A 17,380-nucleotide genomic window follows, 5' to 3' on the forward strand; every position below is an offset into this window, starting at 1 on the left:
TCAATTTGTGTGTAGTTTTTCGGAACACATCTAAATAGGTGTCTCTCAGAAAATCTAACCCGATCGAAATTTCTGAGATGAATGAATGAAACGAATGAATGAATGAATGAATGAATGAATAAATAAATAAATAGAAGGAAAAAAAAGAAAGAAAGGGATGGATATATTAGTAAATAAATATAAGTATATATATAAATACTGCATATAGGATGCTAAACACTCTCACCATGCTCACCCCGACACACTGGAAAGTATATTACTTTACGAATTTCCCTCTCACCCTCACCCTCACACACACACCTCCAACCCCAACTCCCTTCCCCAACCCTACCCCTCCAACCCTAACCCCCCCCCAACCCATTTCCTTGAAAAGTATATTTTAACTGATTCACAAAATAAATATTCAGTGGTATAATGGCTTATGAAAATTCCATGTAGGCGTATTTCTTAATTTACTGAAGTATAAATACAAAATTGTAATTACATTTGTATTTGATATCCAAAAGGGGGAAAATACTTTTTACGATTTTTTGCCCCTGTCGGAGATGTACAGTGTTTGCCCTGGCCGGCCGTCTGTCAGTCTTATGAACTGTGTATTCATTGCGACAAGACGTTTCAATGGGTATAAATATTTATGCCCCCGTAATCAAAGATTCTGAGGAATATAGTTTCTGTCGAATTTGTCTGTATGTCTTTCAGTCCGTCCGTCTGTCTAGCTGTTGGTCCGCAAAAAAACTACCATGCCAAGAAATCTCGTCCGATTTCGACAGCGATGGAGTCAATAAATGTGTAATTGATGCAAATCACCCATATTCCCAAAACGCCAGCAAGACAATTTACGGCAGCAGACTTCTGGGGGTGGATCCTAGGTTTTAAGCTTTCTTAGTTAAAGAAAAAATAAACTTGTACCCCAGGAAGTAGTACAAATACCCTAAAAAGTCACTGTCAAATATCTTTATTTACAAAATACATCAAATGCCAGAGGCACTGGTACCAAAATTTATTTTTAAAAAAATATCGGACTGAAGAAAATAAGAAAAAAACAATCAAAAGAAAATATTCACTTTAAAATGAAAGTGTTTATATAGCCAATCGGGTAAAGTCTACCCATTCAGTACTCGTCTTCATCTTTAATGATGTAAACTTCCGGAAATTTGGTACTCTTTTATCTATATTTCGACGCGGTACTTCCACAACTACCCGATGTCAATTTATTTGTACTGAGAAAAAATATTTTGAAATTGAATTACGTAAAAAAAATTGAAAGGCAGCTTATTTTATTGAAGAATTACTTTATTATAATTAATTTCATCCCCCCCCCGCACCCGAAAAAGACAAGAGGGGGGGGGGGGCAAAGGTTTCTAAATAACTAATATTCTACCTATAATTTTAACCCAGTAAATTTTAAGATCCCTCCCTCAAAACTGCAGACATTAACTGCTTCCGCACGTCTCCCAGGGGAAGAATCACAGATTAATGTTAATTCGGCTTTTATTGAGTTTGCTATATGGAGAGAATGCAAAGGTTTTCTTGGCATGGTGAAAGATCTCAACCCCCTTCTATTTGTTTAAAATTCATTGCCTATGAATCAAATTCTTTTGATATGATATTTTTAGGCACAAAATGCCTTATATATACCGGTAATATATTTGAATTACTGGACCGGGCGAAATGCATGAAACCCGAAGAACAAAATAACAAACAAATAAAAGTAACACTCTCAAATATTTCTCATGAAAAAATAATAAAAATTAAAAAATAATAAGTTCTTTAAACGAGCAAAATCCAAATCATGACAAGGCCAATAATCTTTTACATGTATTCTCTGACTGATTTTTCTGACAGTATAACCTTGCCCATAACTTTTGATTTAATAAAGCTATGACTTTCATATTTCACAAGTGTATTTCTTGTGACTAGACCTTTCTTAGGGTATCGCCAATTTGACCTTTGAGTTTGACACTTTTTTACACAAAAATTCCAAACTATAATACTTTAGCCATATCATTTGATCAGTATACACTAGGACTTTCATACGTCAAATATGTTTTTTTTTTTGTGACAAGACCTTAAATAGGACACCTACAACTTTGACCTTTTGACCTAGACCTTGGAGTTTGACCTACTTTTGAAAAACTTTAACCTTTGTCATAACTTTTGAAGGGTTAGGGCTAGGGCTTTCATACTTCACAATGGCGTCGGAAGTAAATTGAAAGCGCGGGAAGGGGGGGGGCGAAGTGGAAGAAACCACCCCCTGCTTTCAAATTGCTTTATCTGCTTTATCAATCTGTCCGAATTTTCTCTAGCAGAGAGCTACAGTTCTGTAGCTACCTTTGCCAAGGCTAATCGCCCCCCCCCCCCCCCCCCTCAAGCCCCCCGGTTCAAACGTCTATGCTTCACATATGTAATCCTTGTGACATGACCTTTCTTTAGAAACCAACAACTTTTGACATTTTATCTACCGATACTAGTAGACCCTTGAGTTTGACCTACTTTTGAAAAACAAACCTGGACCTGGACCTGTACTTTGGTTTCATAAACATCTTTTTAGAAGCTTGCATGGCACTTTTTATGCGCCCAGATCAATAGATCCAGGGCGTATATTGTTTTTGTCCTGTCTGTTTGTCTGTTTATCTGTTTGTCTGTCTGTCTACTGTCAACTTTAACCTTCGCCATAACTTTTGAACCGTAAGAGATAGAAACTTCATATTTGGTATAAATACTCCACTAATAAAGTTCTTTCAAATATGGAGTCTCTATCTTTCATGGTTCAAAAGTGATGCCCAAGGTTAAAGTTTGCAGACAGACAGACAGACAGGACCATTCTCTACCATCGGCTCATACATTCACGAGAGGAACGAACGACAACTCTGCATGGGAGAATCAGATTGAAACAAAAACAATATACGCCCCTGATCTATCGATCCCGGCGAATGAAAAAAAAAAATTATAATTAAAAAAAAAACATTCATACCATAATCCATTGTTACAGATTAACTTCGATCTGCACTTTTTATGCACCGGGATCGAAAGATCCGAGGCGTGTATTGTTTTTGTCCTGTCTGTCTGTTTGTCTGCAAACTTTAATCTTTGCCATAACTTTTGAACCATGAATGAAAGAGACTTCATATTTGGTATGCATACTCCACTAATTAAGCTCTTTCAAATGACACCAAGGCCAATGCCCTACTGACCATGACTGTGACCGATATGCTAAAAATAGTTTTTTTCTGCAAAATTTAACCTTCGCCATAACTTTTGTACCATATAAGATAGAGACTTCATATTTGGTATGCATACATCACTAATTAAATTCTTTTAAATGACACCATGGTCAATGACCTCGTGACCTTGACTGTGACCTATACGCTAAATATAGCTTTTTGTCAGCAAACTTTAACCTCCAAAACTTTTGAAAGAAGAAAGATAGAGACTTCATGTTTGGCATATATACTCCACTAACAAAGCCCTTTCACATGACACCAAGGTCAGTGACCTTGTGACCTTGACTGTGTCTTATATGCTAAAAATAGCTTTTTTTAACCTTCACCATAACTTTTGAACCATGAGAGATAGAAAATTCATATTTGGTTTTTGCATACTTCATTAATCAAGCTCTTTCAAATGACAATAAGATCAATGACCTTATGACCTTGAATGTGACATATAAGCTAAAAATATGTTTTTTTTAACTTTGTTGCCGCCGGGCACATAGTGTTTCACAAACACATCTTGTTCTTGCTCTTGAATAATCATGTCCATAATTAATGGCTTTAAGTTTTCATTATAATGATACATGTAAAACAGAGTACATGTTTATATATTTGTTTCCGAATCTCAGGAATAATAAAACACCCTTTAATTGAATTCTATATTAATTTATTTTCATTTAATCATTTATCTATTTTAAAATCTTTATTTTGGTTATATTTGCACATTCTGTATATGCTCTAGGGTAAAAAAAAGCAAATTCAGTTACTCATATATGTTAATCTGAGAACATTGTACAAATATTTGATTAAATGCATGGTTCGTAGACTTCAAGGCTATACAACCTGAAAAAAAGAAAACAAATCGGGATCGAATTATCGTGGATAAATTCCGATGCAACCCGAAGGGTTCTTCGTGACGTAGAACTCACATTTCCCACAAATGTCAGCGAAACCCGATAGAAGGTGTAGAAAAAGATTGTATTTAATATATTTTCCACAGTAAGTATTCATTTTTTAAAACTATCGGTATTGTTATTCGGTTCTTAGGTCCAAAATGTCGGCAACTGGTTATGTGTCACCTGTAGGCGTGTAGATGTTTAAATCTGATACATGTTCTACTTTGGAATGTCGGAATAAGGCTTATCCGGTCATTGTTTGTATCTAAATGAACAGAGTATTTTTTTTATCTGAGTGAAACACACACAGCAACACACACATCATTATCCTGAGGAAACAAATTAAAAATAAATTACACAAAATAAATAATCCAGAGAGAGTTCAGCATGTTCAGAGAGAGAGAAAGAGGGAGATGATCTTTCCATTGCTGTGTTGCCCCTTTCCACTCACATTTAATTTTCTTAATGATTTGCTGTTTTGGCAGACTTTGAAAATAATGTCATTTTCCCCTGCATATGAGCAAGTACTTGAAAGACCATGACCAATATGATAAAAATAAAGAGTTCAACTGTTAAAGTTGCAGTTGGTAACCTCCAGCAGGGTTCGACATTAATGTTAGTCCGTTAGTCTAAGACTAATACATTTTCTCTCGGACTAATAAAATTTGTGGCTAATTAGTCCGAACGGACTAATGAATTTTTCTGGGGAAAAAAAGAAGAATTTATCGATGTTCAATTCTCAACAACTTTCACTGGGAAAACCTAGCTGTTTTTATTTTTAGCTTTCTAGCTTCTTGGCGGGAAATTATGTAATTCTGAGGCTGGAGCTTAAGTTTAGGACTCGATGATATGAAATTAAACATTTTAGCGATCATGATTTAGTATGACACATAAAGAAAGATGTCGGATGTTTGCATTATATAATTATGTATAGACAAAAACGAATGCGATCGGGAATATTATACAATCATAGTTCGAATTCCTGATTGCGAGATTTTCAACGAATCTTGGTATAAAACATTTGAATAGATGTAAATGTTTTGTTTATTTCAAAAAAGTATAAAAAGTACATTGCAATGTTAATTCTACTTATTTACCGGAAGTAGTCGGAAATCGCGTATTTTTGCCGTTCTTGACAAGTTTTTGGGTAACATATGTCTCTGGGAGCATAAAAATTGATTTTCCGTCCGTCCTCGTCACTTCCGGTCAAACCGAAAGTAGCAAAAAATGGCTTATTTGTGCATTAATTAACATAGCTCTAGAGGATTCAAACCATTTTGGGCCGTTATTTCTCTTTTTTGTTAAAAATGAAAGCTACTTCCGGTCAAACAGGACGGAAGACCTACTTGTTGCTTTGCAACTAGCTTTGCTCTAGTTTATTTATATTATTGACGGATTCATAAAATTTCCCGCGGACTAGGAAAAGTAAAGAAACACTAGTCAGGCCGGACCAAAGCCTAAAAAAGTTAGTGTCGTACCCTGTCCAGCTTAGTACATGCTGCGATGCATGCATTGTCAAGTACTTGGATGGGTCCGAGACACTGCAAAATGCTCAACATTTATCATGTTTATATGGAGAATATGTATTTTTTCTTCAGCTACAGCTTAGAGAAATAAATATTTTAAAATGGACTCTGAAATTATTTTGCAAATGCTAAGATTAACACTTACTTTAATATAAATTTTAATCATGATAATGGGTTTTTCTGTAACTTATTAAATATTTAAGTTATTAATTTTTTTACCAGGTGTCAAAATTTCAATGCCTGTCTATTGTGCCTTTACCTTTATTCAAGAGGGACATAGAATCTAAATAATCATGGAAGAAGAGAATAGACCATGTAAAAGAAAGAGGACAGATCCTGATGTGGAAAGTTCTAAGGACGGATGTACAAATTCTGGAAGTAATCCAGATTATCCGGACTCTACATCCAGATCTCATAATGTATTTCAGGGAAATTCTAGTTCAGTCCTATCTCATTCAGATGTGGATATTTGTTCAACAAGTGAAATGTGTTCATCCTCGTCAAATAAGTCTGCATTAAATGTAACTCCTGAACAGTGTGTGCCAAAAACTATGCCTCAGAAATTTCATGTACCAAATAGTTTATATTCTTTTCATAACTCAAATCCAAATCAGGTACAGTCTTCCCCAAAAGTAACTCTCACTACTGAAAATATTGCCAGCACATCTTATGACAATAATGAATTCTCAAATCTGCATTCAGGACAGTGTAGCTCAAAACTGCTTGTTTCCAAATGTGATAGTTGTAACTGTGAAAATGTTAAAAGTTGTGAGAAATCCAGTGACTCAGTGAGCCCTGTGAACTCTGACCTTAAATTGAACTCTAACCTTGAATCAACCTCTGACCCATTGCTGAATTCATGTATGTGTTCAAGTACATGTGCGTTTAGTAAGTCAAGTTCTGATAGTCCCAGTAATGAAAACAGTCCCCAGCCAATCTGTAACCCAGGGTTTGAGGTTCTATATTCACCACAACACAGGAAGAGCAATTCAGAGGGAGCAGGAGTGGATCCAGAATGTGGAGTGGTGGATGATGAAAGTGGAGAGACAGTTTGGCAACCATCTCAGAAATCTGGCAATGGAGAAAATCTTGATGATGAGAGATCTACAGTCAATGATATCATTACCTCACGAAGAGTCACTAAATTTAGAATACAAAGAAGTTTAGGTGAAAATCCTCCAAACTTAGGACATGGCTCATGGAATTCTTTCAGTGTTTCAGAAATCAAAGACTGTGATAAAGTTGAAATTGAAAGAAATACTTGGTCCCCTCACATTGAATTGAAAATTTTGAAAAGTGAAAATTATCAGACAATCGAATCTGGATCCATTAGCTCAGAGAACCAGTCAGATAAAATCAGGAACACAGTAGGAAATCAACATGATGAGGGGGCGTGTTTTTCTTTGACAGCTGTCAATCATATTAATGACCTCCCACCACCCATACTCGTGAATATATTGAAACATTTAAGAATGTGTGACCTGCTTCACAGAGCGTCCCTGGTCTGTAAACTTTGGCATCAGCTGGTGTATGACCCTGACCTTTGGAGGCATGTTGACCTTCACTATCAACACAAGGTCACTGATAAACAGTTGTTGACCTTGACCCAGTTAAGTGACAGAGTGACCCACATTGACATCAGTGATACTCAGAATTTGACCTCTGAGGCCATGGAGCGTGCTCTGAAGTGGTGCGGTCATTTAAGGTCACTTTACATGTCAAGGTCAGTATAATGGATATACATTAATCCATCAAATTTTATTTTATTTCATACATGTTTGCTGAACACTTAATTTAAGTACCGGGTATATGCTTTTAGGGCTGTTATTTTGCTCCTTGTTCTATTTTGGAAATTGGATAATACATGTATTCCCATTGGTTAACTTGGATCTTATGTTCCACTTTCGTAGAAAATTTCTACTTAAAGCAAATACACATGGTGTGAAATTTTTTATTCAACATGTTCAAAAAGTATACAAAACAGAGTGTGAAATTTTAGTAGGTACTAGATAATATATATTGAACTTTCCTTATTTTGTATTGATTTCTCTCTCTATATCTTCCACAGATGTTACAAACTGAAGGACACAGTTCTACAGACCGTGGGAAGCCACTGTCCTCATCTCAGAACGCTGGTGATGGACGGGTGTTACAAGATCACAGACACGGGGCTCTGTGCTGTAAGTATACTTAGTAGAGTTATAGTGCTACAGACCGGGGGAAGGGGGAGGGGCGCTGGTGATGGACGGGTGTTACAAGATCACAGACACGGGACTGTGTGCTGTAAGTAGATATAGTAGAGTTATAGTTCTGCAGACCCCCCCCCCCCCCAGGAGGGGGGGGGGTGCTCATGATCTCTTAATATGCTAGTGATAAACAGATGTTACAAGATCACAGACACTGTGCTGTGTGGGGTAAGTGGAGTTACAGTACAACTTGTCTGATGCAGGCACCACTAGATCCTTATAGAAATTGACTGGCATTATTAAAAAGAGACTTAAAGTTAACATATAGTCTTTAGTATTAGCAGTTGCGTATATTTCTTTCTGGTAATGTTTAGGCTAGTGTGAAGTCACAGATTTAACCTGGTGTGCAAAGTGTTAGTAGAAAAGGAGCTTCCTCTTGATAGGTATTAAACTGGAGTAGGGGGTCCAAAGGGAGTATTTTTACAAACTCAGGCATCTACAATAAATTATTTTAATTTGATCAGTGAAAAAAATATTGTAATAGAAATATTTTCAGTTTATTTTGTGATGTGAAGACCACTTAACAAAACTGAGAACTGACGTAAACTTATCCTTTAGAAAATATGGAAACTTCCTTACTGAATAATCAAAATTCGATCAAAATGTTAATTTCCTACTAACCAAATATAATTCATGATAATCAATTTTGTTTCCTGACTGTACTTATTATGGACTCCTGTTACTTTCGATGAAATTTTCTGATACAGATTTAATATTAATAACACTTGAACTTTCAATTGGCTTAAAACATTTCCAGCTAACATGGCAAAGGGAATATTTTTATCTTTAAGATATTATGAAAAGCAATATTGTCAACATAATTGGATAGGTATTAAAAATTGAATTGCTAAGAATGCTTTTTAGCATTTGCAAATAAATAAATTAATAGGTATGATTTATTATCAACTCCACGCCCCTTTATTCAACCAAATTTTTTTTACCAGAGAAAATGATGTGTATAATACAGCCTATTTGCCTAACATAGAATATAGGCCAATGGTATTCATGATATTAGTAAGGCAAGATTTCAGAATACACAATGTCTGGATTAGACAAGTTTTACTGTATAAGTTCAGCTACCTTTTGACTGACTGAGTCACAGGCCTTTAGATCGCTTAGAAAAAAAAATTGAGGTGTTGAAAAAAAATATTTTTTTTTTACACACAAAATTTTTTTTAAAAGCGATCCAAAGGCCTGTGGACTGAGCTGGACAATTACTGCTTATAAATTTAAAGAATAGTTCAAGTCAAAAGTTTGCTCTGTAAAACAGATCAAGTCAAAAGATTACTCTGAAAGAAAATGAAATGAAAAAAATCTGAAAGAAATTTTTGCATCAAAGGCTTGAATTTTAAACACAATTGTTCCAAATGGGGAAAAGAATAATCAACATTTTTAATAATTTTTATAGAAAAACCTTAATTTGATTAAATCATTATTTGATTCTCTCATGCGAGATCACTACAGTGTACAAATATGTACAGATCTGTCACTGTCTACGTGAGCAGATCAAAGGATCTGATTTTAATCAAATTTATAAAAACCTACAAGGATTAAAATTTTTTTCTTCCAATATTGCAATTGAACAGGCCTTTTTTTATAGTGCAGAATTTGAACATTAATTAGCACACGAATAAACAGAATGCTGAAAGATTTAAATTAGTGGTGACTAATATTAGAAATTGTAAGTTATTTCTGTTTACTACTGTAGATGGCCGTTGGGTGTAGGGAGCTACAAAAGATAAACCTGAGTCGGTGTTCCTACCATGTGACAGACAAAGGTGTGATAGCTATAGCGGAGAACTGTCCTCAGCTGAGGGAGGTCATACTGGCCTATCTGTCTGAGGTAAGGGGGTGATAGCTATATAGAGGTAAGGGAGTGATAGCTATAGAGAAGTTATACTGGCCTATCTGTCTGAGGTAAGGGAGTGATAGCTATAGAGAAGTGATACTGGCTTATCTGTCTGAGGTAAGGGAGTGATAGCTATATAGAGGTAAGGGAGTGATAGCTATACAGAAGTCATACTGGCCTATCTGTCTGAGGTAAGGGAGTGATAGCTATAGAGAAGTGATACTGGCTTATCTGTCTGAGGTAAGGGAGTGATAGCTATAGAGAAGTGATACTGGCTTATCTGTCTGAGGTAAGGGAGTGATAGCTATAGAGAAGTTATACTGGCCTATCTGTCTGAGGTAAGGGAGTGATAGCTATAGAGAAGTCATACTGGCCTATCTGTCTGAAGTAAGGGGATGATAGCTATAGAGAAGTCATACTGGCTATCTGTCTGAGGTAAGGGGATGATAGCTATAGAGAAGTTATACTGGCCTATCTGTCTGAGGTAAGGGAGTGATATTATACTGGCTATCTGTCTGAGGTAAGGGGATGATAGCTATAGAGAAGTTATACTGGCCTATCTGTCTGAGGTAAGGGAGTGATAGCTATACAGAAGTCATACTGGCCTATCTGTCTGAGGTAAGGGGGTGATAGCTATAGAGATTGTCATACTGGCCTATCTGTCTGAGGTAAGGGGGTGATAGCTATAGAGAAGTCATACTGGCTTATCTGTCTGAGGTAAGGGAGTGATAGCTATAGAGAAGTCATACTGGCTTATCTGTCTGATGTAAGGGAGTGATAGCTATAGAGAAGTCATACTGGCCTATCTGTCTGAGGTAAGGGGGTGATAGCTATAGAGATTGTCATACTGGCCTATCTGTCTGAGGTAAGGGGGTGATAGCTATAGAGAAGTCATACTGGCTTATCTGTCTGAGGTAAGGGAGTGATAGCTATAGAGAAGTTATACTGGCCTATCTGTCTGATGTAAGGGAGTGATAGCTATAGAGATTGTCATACTGGCCTATCTGTCTGAGGTAAGGGGGTGATCCTATAGAGAAGTCATACTGGCCTATCTGTCTGAGGTAAGGGAGTGATAGCTATAGAGAAGTCATACTGGCCTATCTGTCTGAGGTAAGGGGGTGATCCTATAGAGAAGTCATACTGGCCTATCTGTCTGAGGTAAGGGAGTGATAGCTATAGAGAAGTCATACTGGCCTTATCTGTCTGAGGTAAGGGGGTGATCCTATAGAGAAGTCATACTGGCCTATCTGTCTGAGGTAAGGGAGTGATAGCTATAGAGAAGTCATACTGGCCTATCTGTCTGAGGTAAGGGGGTGATCCTATAGAGAAGTCATACTGGCCTATCTGTCTGAGGTAAGGGAGTGATAGCTATAGAGAAGTCATACTGGCCTATCTGTCTGAGGTAAGGGAGTGATAGCTATAGAGATTGTCATACTGGCCTATCTGTCTGAGGTAAGGGAGTGATAGCTATAGAGAAGTTATACTGGCCTATCTGTCTGAGGTAAGGGGGTGATCCTATGGAGAAGTCATACTGGCCTATCTGTCTGAGGTAAGGGGGTGATAGCTATAGAGAAGTCATACTGGCTATCTGTCTGAGGTAAGGGAGTGATAGCTGTAGAGAAGTTATACTGGCTTATCTGTCTGAGGTAAACATTCCTTATATTTACATTTTACATGTTTGGAAGCAACTAAAATATACTCAATATTTGAATTTCTCACTCCCCTATATCGTTGTATTTTTACTAACGTCGCTGCAGACTCATTGTAACGTACGTCACGTCAACGTACGTTTCTCCGTGTATATTTCTTCACGTGAGTATACACGAAAATGGTGTTCAAATCTATTTCACAGTTGGCTTAGTTGAAAAACACAGCGAATGTAAATATATTAGATTTATATTGTGGATAAGATATATGAACATGATCTGATATGTTCAAAATTTTAAATTTTAACTTAAGTGATCACAGCACCAAAGAGTGTTTTATTATATTTTTTGAAATGTGTTTTATTTTAATGTTGTATGGTTGATTATTTGTATATCCAACAATAACATCCATCTGGCTATGTGAAAGACATTTGAAAATCCCATTTCTTAGTTCCCCAGAGGTCAGGATTTAGTGGTTTTACTCTGTAACATATAGAATTAAACCTTAAAATTGTTACCTTGTACTTGAAGGGTTCAAGAAAAAAGTGAAATTTAGATACTTAAAAAATAATTGGTTGGGACTTCAAAATTACTTCTACATATCAATGGTATCTGATTTTAATGGTGTTACAAGATACTGAAGTTGAACTGCGTGTATGTTTTTTAGGTGACAGACTCTTCCTGTGTAAGACTTTGTGAGATGTGCCCTAACCTGGAGATAGTGACCCTCATGTTTTCTGGAGTCAGTGAGAAAGGAGTCAGAGCCCTCAAACAGGTGATTACTTAGGTGAAATCTCAAGAATTTAAAATGAGAAGTGGATAAAACATGCATTATCTCATTATATTCTCCATATTTGGTTTGAAGGGGGGGGGGGGATGAGGAAAGCTGCATCATGTAAGAATAAATTGTTTGAATTTATGCTGATTTTTTCCTCTTAGATAAAGAACATAATTATGAATATAATAGATTTTGCATTATTAAAATACCAAATTATAGACTCATGAATCAGTTATCAATGTGTTATTTTATGCAGCTTAGGAAGTTAAAAATCATTGACCTGTCTAGTCTACCTGGCATATTGCCAGCAGATGTGGCATCCTTGACCCAGTATTGTCCTGACCTTGAGGCCATGAATGTGTCCTTGAACCCTCAGATAAATGACGAGTGTCTGTTGAAGGTCATCAAATATGGTAGTAAACTTCATCTGCTGCAGTGTGTATCTTGTCACATCACTGACCAATGTAAGTAGGTTAAAGGTCAAAGTTCTATCAATTAAAGCTGTTTTGTTTAATGTCATACAAGATCCAGTTCGGGTTCATATCATATAAATAAAAAGAGCAAAAGCTTGTCAATGACTCTGTAGATATTGATATGAGCAGACTTTCTTTAAATAAAGTATTTGTTCACACTCAAAGCACCAATTCTAAAACAAATTAATCAAGACATATCTTCTGTGAATTCACTGATTCCTTAATAACAAGAATATGTATTCTTTTGTAGTTCTAGGAGAAGTTGGAAAGTACACAAAAACTCTGAAGAACCTGGACATAGGCTGGTGTCAGGAAGTCACGGATGACGGCATTAGAAATCTGTCCGCCACATGTTCGTCCCTGCGGTATCTCGGCTTGATCAGATGTGATGCGGTAACGGCCGACGCAGTAGAAGAACTGGTTGCACAATATCCACACATCACGTACTCGACTTTTATACTGGAGTCCAAAAAACTGATAGAGCGGGCCCGGCGGGAGGGCTTCATGTTTAATGATGACCAGAACCATGTGGATATGTTAGTATGATAATGCTTATTATTAATATGACTGTGTGAAAAGTTTTATTTCTGTTGTTTTTGGTTTGTCTTGGTTTTTTTAAGATGAGAGTTGTTTCCCTTTATAGTCATAACATAATTATTTTTTATATATGTTGCCAAGGAATAGGTCATACTGATTCTGATTTAAAAATTTTAGAAAGATTTTTTTAAATCTTGAAAACAACTAGAATTTATCAAGTTTAAGAAGGAAAAAAGCACAATGATACAATTTGCAGAATTATGCTTTATGAATGCTTGATTAATCTGAATATGACAAAAATGGCCCAATGGATGAGAGCTTAGATTGAATATTATAAAAGGGAGGTTCCTCCCGAGTTTTAAATTATGCTGCAGACAGCTAGTTAAAGAAAATAAAGAAATCTATTTTGTATATACAGGTACAGTATGTGTATCTTGCTTGTTGAACAATCTTCTTTTGTGAAATAAATGAAAACATTGTACATAAATATCAAGGTATTGTGAGCTAAAAAAAAAAAACATTTTTTTTTAGGTGTTTGGGATTTGTTGTTTTACAATCTATTTAAAAAAAAATCCTTTCCTTGGCATTTTTTTGACATTTTGAAGAAACAAGTTTGGAAATAAATGCATCTTTTAAAAAGAAGAATGATAATTTTTTCTAGAGATACATATAGATAGATATACATGTACCATATGTACATGGATGGAGTCTGCACTGTATTAATATCAAAATGCCTGTTTATTGTTATGTTTGAAAATAAAAGGACACATGTATTTGTTTGCACTATGTTATATTTTTAATGTAGATCTCATGATTATAAAGAATCAATACAAAAATAGAATTCTGTGTTTATATCTATTGTCTGAAAACCCTTTTTATTATCATTGTTTAATTCTAAAAAATATTCCTATCAGTTGAAGAAAGACAACTCTTGCAAGTTCCAATGAACTGATGGGTTCAAGTCATGGTTGAAACTTGATTTTTCACTGCCACTGCTCATACATGTACTTGCTGATTTATGTGGTGTTGAGAAGATGTTTGAAAGTCATTGACTTAGTCTCATTGTATTAGACTATTAGGTATTAGTCCATCACAGGTAACCCCCCCCCCCCTTCAGTGTGAGCTGGTACCCATTAAAGCTGGATGGACCAAGACATTACAGATATACACGTAGTTTCTTGTCTAAGGACACGACACACTAAATGAACTGTCCACTTTGGGAGTTGATCCAGCAACCTTTCTACTACTGGCCTATCACCTATGCCACTATATTAATTTAAATGTACAAAATTTGGAATAATCTACCTCATTCTCCTATTTGGTGAAATCATTAGATGGCATGATAAATTTAGTTTATTTAGAATTATTAAAACCTCTATATGTAAAATTATTACACAAAACTCCGTTATAAGGAAATCTCAGATGTTTTAATTATGAATCCCCATAGCAAGTTATAATTGGCAATATTAATTTCTTATGTTCCTTACTTGGATATGTATAAGGGATGTTTGTTAATTATAAGCACATTTGATATATTCAAGTGACTTCCTGATAAATAAGTTTGTTGATATATGAGTTATCTACACATGCTACTTGTAACTTGTTCCAGCTAGATAAGAAATGGCACAGAAGGCATATACAGCTGGTTGAAACATAAACAACACGAAAAAACATCTCTTCATATTTTGCTTCAATTTTTATTTTGCTTGCAATAAATTAGCAGATTTAAAATATAACATGAGTGTTGGCTAATCAGCATGTAAAACATAGTTCCAGCATACCTGGGGGTATTTTTTTTTAGAATATTAAAATTGTTAAAAATAAAAAACAAACAAACAAACAGAAAAAATCAACTCAAGCCTAGATGCGTATTAAATAATTTAAATATAATAAACTAAGACTTAATAGGATTTCCTTTCGTACATGAAGCAGATAAGTCAAAGTGTACAGCACATCACATGTACAAAAATAGAAACACAAGTATACTAACAACAGATTTTTTAAGAAAATCATAATTTATGCAAAAAGAGTTATGATTGTATTGACCTAGTGCTCTGACTGCTAAATTTAATATAATTTACTTATACAGTTAATCTTTGCTATCTCAAACTCTAAACTCTCGAATGATTTGGCTATAACAAAGTGAATTGTAAGTCCTAAATAAACGGATTTCAACATCTGGTTCAATATTTTGAAAATTAAGGGATATCTTCTTTTTTTTCTTGGTCCCATAGAGTTTATGATAATGAGGTTTAACTGTATTTCATTGACTTTTCAGTTTTCACAGATGAAATTCACTGTTACAGTAAAACACATTTATAGTGAACATGCATGCTTAAAATGAATTGATGCTTATAGCAAAGCAAGTTTTTTTTTATTCCACAAGACTTTAAAATACATTGTAAACTTAAGAGATACATGTATAACAAATTATGCTTATAAAATAACAAAGCAAAAATGTCTGCCCTGGCACTTTGTTACAATGGCAATGTAGGAATTCATCAGAAATGTACATCTTTGTACATCACAGTACTGCCATTGGCATTTCACATACTGTTACAAAAGCCTGACAAATCCTTGTGTTGGAGAGACCCATAAATTTAAGAATGATTGCATCAAAGATGGTAAAATATGATTCAAATGTACCTTTTAGAGTGTAAACTACAGTACAGAGCATAAAAACCCACATTCTGAGGAATAAAGATGTTTCTAAACACATACATGTACTTATACAGCTAAGCTTAACAATACCTAATGAAAGATGCAAGTACATGCATGCTCCATAGTTTTATGGTCTCGACAATGTATAAATAAATGAAAGAAAAAATCTTCAACAAATTCAGTCATTACACAGTTGTGTGTTCATGCATTATGTACATGAAGCTAGATACTTTGTGGATAAATATTGCACCTCAATCTGATCCCAGCCATTTACAAATCTGTTTCAATGTTACATGTACACATAATGGTAACACATATAAAGAAATCAAGGGTTAAAATTTGATAACAAGATTCTTGAACAAAAAAACATTCTCTTTGAACATACATCTCGACAAATATCTTTTTTCTCTCTGAACATACATGCAGCCTATATTCAAAACACTTTCAAGACTTGCCATTTACATAAATAAAATAAACAAAATGCAAATATGATAGGAGTCATATAAATAAGCTTTAGAATTCTATGTATGGATACTGCAAAAACAGTTATATATGTATGTCATGATTAGCCTTAATAAATTAATTTATAATTTAAAAGAAAGTGTTGAACATAACGAAACATACATTGTACTTTGCTGTATATATATACTCATCGTCAATGAAAATGCAACACTCTAATTTTAGGGTGAATAATTATATACGGGATATAACTATGTACCAAACAAGTTATGACATCTTTTACTTTGCCAAATCAGCTATTTAATGGTTGAATGGTTTTCAATCTATTACCGAAAGTTGATTTTTAAGCCCTCTTAACAGATAACATTTAAATAAAACACCCCCTTCAGACTATTTAATCAAAACATGCTAGTCCGCCATGTACAACATACGCAGTCCGATTTCTACCATGCATTAGGTTTATCAGTATGTCTTTATCTGAGCGAAATAAATATTCTTGGGCATTTTTGATTGTGTGTTGTTCAGATACTGCGGTCAAATTTTCTCTAACTTGGCGTAGTGTAGTAGCTCTTGAACTTCCGGTCAAGAAAGTGTTATTTATGCCATTGAAACACATAAGCCAGATGAGTCGTTAAATACTGTAAATTTGCATCTGCAGCTCTTTTTTTCTTTATTTTGAAAATCTCCAGCATGAGCAATAAAAATCAGTCATTTTGAGGAAATATAGGCATCACATCCGGTAAAGAAAGAAGGATTTTTTCCCGAGATTTTAGTATAATACTTATGATAAACAGCTACAAAACCTTGAAAACCCAAAATATTGTTTAAATTTTTTTTATAAATGCAAAAATTTGATTTCTGTTAAGATGGCTAAAAACTTAAAAAGCAACTTCCGGTAGAGGAAAGAAATTCATTCAACCGTTAAATAACTGATTTAGCAAAGTAAAAGATTTCCTAATTTTTTTGGTACATAGTTTTAACCGGTATATACTTTTCACCCTAAAATTAGAGTGTTGCGTTTTCATTGACGGTGAGTATATATATATATAAATAATATTAAAATAATATTATTATGCTGTCCCTCGTTGTGTCACATT

General features: G+C 34.9%; 1 protein-coding gene across 2 annotated transcripts; it reads left to right on the forward strand.

The window, feature by feature from the left end:
* The first annotated feature begins 4,173 nt into the window (after window positions 1-4,173).
* On the forward strand, window positions 4,174-13,232 carry LOC134228457 (uncharacterized). 2 transcript variants are annotated; one of them, XM_062710118.1, is made up of 7 exons: window positions 4,174-4,211; window positions 5,915-7,357; window positions 7,703-7,814; window positions 9,589-9,723; window positions 12,043-12,150; window positions 12,410-12,617; window positions 12,877-13,232. In XM_062710118.1, the coding sequence occupies exons 2-7, from the start codon at window positions 5,928-5,930 to the stop codon at window positions 13,170-13,172; spliced, it is 2,289 nt and encodes a 762-aa protein (XP_062566102.1). In that variant the 5' UTR covers window positions 4,174-4,211; window positions 5,915-5,927; the 3' UTR covers window positions 13,173-13,232. The 2 variants fall into 2 exon arrangements, with proteins under 2 accessions (XP_062566102.1, XP_062566101.1); XM_062710117.1 differs by having other exon boundaries at window positions 4,182-4,211; window positions 5,857-7,357.
* Window positions 13,233-17,380: the final 4,148 nt, after the last annotated feature.

Source organism: Saccostrea cucullata, unplaced genomic scaffold, assembly GCF_032062105.1.
Source record: "Saccostrea cucullata isolate Sc308-1 unplaced genomic scaffold, CSIRO_AGI_Scuc_v1 ctg623, whole genome shotgun sequence".
NCBI classification, from domain to species: Eukaryota; Metazoa; Mollusca; class Bivalvia; order Ostreida; family Ostreidae; genus Saccostrea; species Saccostrea cuccullata.